This window comes from Phlebotomus papatasi, chromosome 3 (assembly GCF_024763615.1).
Source record: "Phlebotomus papatasi isolate M1 chromosome 3, Ppap_2.1, whole genome shotgun sequence".
Lineage (NCBI taxonomy): Eukaryota > Metazoa > Arthropoda > Insecta > Diptera > Psychodidae > Phlebotomus > Phlebotomus papatasi.
In genome coordinates, this window is record NC_077224.1 from 59,437,552 (window position 1) to 59,442,952 (window position 5,401).

The 5,401-nt window shown below is 33.9% G+C and overlaps 1 protein-coding gene across 1 annotated transcript; it reads right to left on the reverse strand.

Moving 5' to 3' along the window:
* Positions 1-5,401, reverse strand: LOC129807097 (putative defense protein Hdd11). Its single transcript, XM_055856139.1, has 3 exons — positions 5,260-5,401; positions 334-673; positions 1-269 (listed from the first exon to the last, which is right to left on the reverse strand). Exons 2-3 carry the CDS (start codon positions 670-672, stop codon positions 99-101), a joined length of 510 nt encoding a protein of 169 aa, XP_055712114.1. The 5' UTR covers position 673; positions 5,260-5,401; the 3' UTR covers positions 1-98.

The following is a 5,401-nucleotide window of genomic DNA, read 5'->3' on the forward strand; positions in this document are numbered from 1 at the left end:
TTTTCAAAAATGGAAAAAAAATGTTATTTATTTCCACTAAAATTGCTTTAATTGTAGATGAGTGGTAACAAAATTGTTCATTGTGGTGATTTCTGATTTCATCCTACTGTGAACTTTTCTGATGGGATGCGTACCCAGAAGACGTATCCATCGCGGGCAACAGTGCACAGGAAGTTGAATTGTTGTCCTTTCTGAGCATTCTGGGGAACGGTGTACTTGAAAGTAATAGCCTCGACATTTTTCTCAATTTTCGTGTGGGTCAATGCATTCTGCAAAAATGTGAAAAGTGTTAATATATCGTTCTAAAATGAAGCAGTGAAGGGTTTAACTTACCGATTGGCCCTTGCCACAAGTGAGTGTCTGAGTGGTCTGGCCAGGAAGTGATGTGAAAGTGCCGACAGATTGAGAATCACCGGGTGTTCGTGCCTGAACCAGGAAGCCCTTGATGGTGTCAGTTTTACTGTTGCCCTTCACAGTCACCTGGAAGGATTCCCCTGGGGCCACGGTGCGCTTCTGGGGCAAGACATAGCTGTATGGTGCTGGGGATGTTTGTGGGTCAACGTGGTGCTGAGGTACGAGGTCATCGCAAGCCACTACTGGGGCACCGGCTGAATTTGCCCAGGCAGCGGGAAGGGCAATTGCCACGGCAAAGATGATGCAACGAAAAGCCATCCTACACAACAGGTGAGTGTTTTAAAAGACTATGCAAATTTATGATGTGTAATTCTCTGTCTCTTAATCTCGTATTGTGCAATTCCATGGTCTTTTCCCGCGCACAAAACTCGTTTAGCGAGTTTCAGTGGCCGAGAGAAAATCAATGCAATATATCACTGAATCCATAACTCAAAAAATGTCAGATGGAAAGTCCATAAATCCCCCTCATTGTACTTGTTTGAGAACTTTTTCGTATTCTAAAATGTAATCTCAAGAACAACTAGTTTTCTTAAGCTCTGACCTGAGATCCAAAACAGAAAAAAACCATTCAGCATCGAGTACTTTGTATAATTTTTTATTCGATTACCAGAGGGTCATGTGTTTGAGTCCGCACGCAAATTTATATAAGTCACTGCGTATTTTTAGCTCTAGTAGCTAAATTGGTTAATAAAGGATCATAATCCTTGACATAATTCTTGTAACATTTGAAAAATCAAGATGGCGGCTTTGTGAATTATTTTTATCTGTAAGTTTTTTTTTTGAGTATCCTGCTAAACGGCCTAACTGATCATGACCAATGTAATATCACTGGAAAGGTCTTGATATTCTGCATAATTTGGATGTATCCATTATAGATTAATTTAACATAAGCATGAAATATTATAAAAGAAAAACTTTTTCGTGTTAGTTCGAAGCACGAACAATGTGCAACTTTTCTAATATTTCGGCATTTTTGCGTAATTTTGATTTTGTAAAAATCTTTCCAAAAATTTTAAAATTTTTGATACGTCAACAAATTTGGAAAATTCAAAGTGTAATTTGAGAAATTTTCAAGTAAAATGAAGTGCGAATTGAAATTTCGCAGGTATGTCTCTTTCCCGTTTTTGGGATTTGCGACATAAATACGATACGCTACGAATGCTTCGAATGACTTCTGTGAGAGCTTCGTTCGATATTCATTTTAGATCTCGCCCCTTTTGGAATTCTTGACTCTTTATAGAAGTACTTATGTCCAATAAAGCGATGATTTATTAAAGCTTTCCATAGGCTTTTTTTTCGTTCTTACAAGACCTGAAGAACATCTGAACGGCTTATTTTCATAAGAAGTTTATTACTATGCAAATTTGGCAATTGAGTATTTTCCTCTACCTCGGAGGAAAATATGTTTTTTGAGTCATTTTCTAAAAGTTTATTTTGTATAAGTTCTCAAAAACGATAGGTAAAATCAAGGGAGTGACATTAGCTCTGAAAAAATGCGACCGATTTTAGTGTAAATTTTTCCCTGTTTTCGTACACATTTCACAAGATATCTGCAAAACTACGTAGGTTACCAATTTGTAGTTTTCGGTTGCGCATTCAATATTATGTTAGCTTTTATTTTGTATTTATATTTTTTGCTAATTCATTCTACACTGACAGAAAAGAGCTAATAAACCCAAAAGTTTTTCCGGCACGCTAGAAACATACGGGAAACATAGGAAATGTCATGCCCCTGGGTAAAATATTAACAAGCGTGGATTGGGTAATTTAAAAGATTTTGATTTGTCTTGATACTAACTGTCGTAAACAACAAAGAGAAAAAATTATTTAGTAAAATTTTATGGATTCCTACTGGGGACAATTAAGAAATGCTCGTAAATCGTGTAACTCACAAAAAAAGTCCGTAAATGTTTATACTTTCTCACAAACATTGTACGTAACATAATGACTTGAGCGTTTTTCGTTTTTTACACACATTTGTTCGTACATTTTTCTTTCTGACAAAACAATTTTCTGTGTACTGACAAGCATTTACGAACAAATATTTGTTAAAAAAGAAAATTGCCCGACAAGTTACCATGTTACGAGCAATATTTGTGAAAAATTTTAAATTTAACGAACTTTACAGTAGGTTCACTGAGAGAAATCCGAAAAAATTAAAATAACATTCCGGAAATGTTAATTTTACCCTGCATTATTTATCCGAAGTCGGTGTAAATATTATGCTTTTTAGGTGTATTAGGGGTTAAAGTTACACTTCTTCATGTTAATTTTACCCCTAAAAAGGTGTAAAATTAACATTAAAAAATGGTAATATATTTTTACACCTAAAAAGTGTTACAGTTACGTGGAAAAAAAGGTGATCGCACCCTTTTTTTTTTCAGTGTTATATATACGATTTACGAATATTTCGTAAGTCCCCAGTAGGAATTCACAAACTTATACAAACAATTTTATGAAACATTTTTTTCTGTATGGAAACATTTAGTTGGCATATTCAGAAAGGAAATTTAGTTCTCTACAACTTTCTGGAAGATCATTTTGGTCAATTTTAATAACTCATACGCTTTTTGGCGGTTTTTTTCTAAGACTTGGTAACAAAAAAGACGGAAAAGGAGAACTGGAAACGGAGGGGGAAAAGTAAATAACACTCACAGATTTTTTATCCCGAGTGGTTATTTTTAATAAAAATTTCTGGAGGAAAACTTCCTGGAGGAAAGTCCTGGAAATTTCTGAGGGAAAGTCCTGATCCCGACAATGAATTTGTATTTAGTGAAAACAAGTTATTCTGGAAACACTAGGGGAAAGTACGCTCCCATCGAACGTTCATGCCTTCGAATAATGTGAATTTTCTTTTAGTTTTTCTACGACACTTACACATTTCCATTAAATATTAGTTGGCTTGTATCACGGAATTATTGTAGATAATTCCGTGGTAATTTAGTGTAAATCTCTTACGAAAAACAAAAGAAATTCACATTATTCGAAGGCATGAACGTTCGAAGGGAGAGCACTTTCCCCTAATGCATAAATTCTACAAGAGACGTTGGTCAATATTGATAATTTTGGAACTGAACGCTTCAGGAGCGTCGTGAAGATTATTTGTTGTAAAAATAGTAAAATAAGAAGCCTAGGTGTATTTCATCTCGAAAAATACGGAATTTTTCAGCTTGTCATTTTCTCCCAAGTTTTCTTAATATCAAAGATTCAAATTCCAATTCAATTTAAGCCATTTCGATCATGGGCGGAATGGATGGGGTCTCGTAGATGTCGTTCCCCAAAAAATAGGGTTTTTAAATTCACGAAAAATCTAATGGTAACTCTCCTAAGTTTTCTCTTTACGAAGTATACTGCCACAAAGTTAACTCCCAATTTGAAGAGTATGTGAGTCGTGGTAAGTCGGTGGCAGCCGTACCCAAGAATATTATATTTATTTATTTTTTAATATTTTGAAGAGTAATAAATTGACCCATTCGCATTTATCGCATTATTTATCATAAACTACGATAATTAACTTCTGCGCTAATGATTTTCAATTCAAATTTGGGAAATGATTTTTAGTTACTTTTGTTCTTCAGTCACGTAGAAAAATTGCAATAAAATATACTTTTGGTATCTACTTTTGGTATCATTTGGTAATACTTTTGATACCTCGTAGAATGTTACTGAAATTTTCTTCACGAAGTTACGCATGGAAAGTTTGACATTGCGTCAATTTTGATAAAATTTTTCTACATTATATTTCCAGATTTAAATTCTGAGTGATAAATTCTTTTCTTAGATCGTTACACTATACAGTCATGTTCATTAAATATGAATAATTCAAATAAGAACGACGTGACGATTGATTTTAAAATGTAAATTTTGAGGTTATGGGGAAAGGTTTTGCGTAGAATCTGTATTAGAATTATTTTTCTCTGGTGCTTCCTCAACATTATCGCATTACATTAACTTTCTCGATAAATTTCATTGATTTAGTAATATTCCACTAAGTTTTTGAAAATATTGTTTTCAATTGAGGATTGAGAAATGTCATCTATATACCCTTCAATTGAATGAATTAATCCAAAGAATTTAAATTGAGTGATCGTTAAGATGGCTGTCTGATAGCGTCTATCAAATTAGAATTTTAATTTTTTATTAAATGCTACTACACAAATCAGATAAAATTTTGAAAAAAGTCCAATTGTTTAAAAACAATTAAACAAACTAAGGATTTAAACTTTACTTTTTCTTTCCCGTTTACTTGCTTTGTGCCAACATCCCTTGCCTTATCTGTAACTTATTTAACTTCTTTTGGTCACATTGGTTTCTCTTTTTTTTTCTTATTGCTAAACTTTTCTTGCTTACATCAACTCGTTCTGAACTTGACCACAATTGCCGTGAACAAGTGAAACCCATCTATTTGAATTTTTTTCTTCAACTGTGGTTGACTCAGCAAAAATCTCACAAATTGTACTTTTTTCTCATTGTACATCTCAATTGTTGGGTTTAAACAAAAACTCTGTCTTTGATTAGATCACACAATTATGTAGGATCACAAAAGCAATTTTTGTCATTCGCGCAATATTGATTTTCATACATATTAACACAATTTTAAGAGAAGAAGTTATTTAAACACATTATTTAGCGGAGTAATTAATTCACCAAAAGTGTTAATCACTGTTAATTTTAATCACGATCTGCTTTCTCAATGTCCGTTAGAAGGGGAAATTCACGTCCAGGGACACAGAATTTGCATTTAGAAGCCGTCTTTCCTTGTAATTTTCACTCTCAATTGATGGGTAATTAAACTATTGCGCAACTGCTGGGATGAGATTATGAGAGAGAGGTGGGAAGACTCACCTGTTGTAGATTGATCTTCTCTGATCGAAGTCTCAACGGATAGTAGTGCGAAGGTGATGTGAGTTGGGCTTTTTCAATGCTTTCCGTTCCTACATAGAGACTCAAACAAAGTTAATGTATTCATTTAAACTCAACTAGTGGA

Excerpts from the sequence above, each read along its gene's own strand:
- LOC129807097 (XM_055856139.1), bottom strand. The coding sequence starts at position 672 with ATGGCTTTTCGTTGCATCATCTTTGCCGTGGCAATTGCCCTTCCCGCT. Across the intron at positions 270-333 it reads CTTGTGGCAAGGGCCAATCG|AATGCATTGACCCACACGAA; the intron begins GTAAGTTAAACC and ends ACATTTTTGCAG.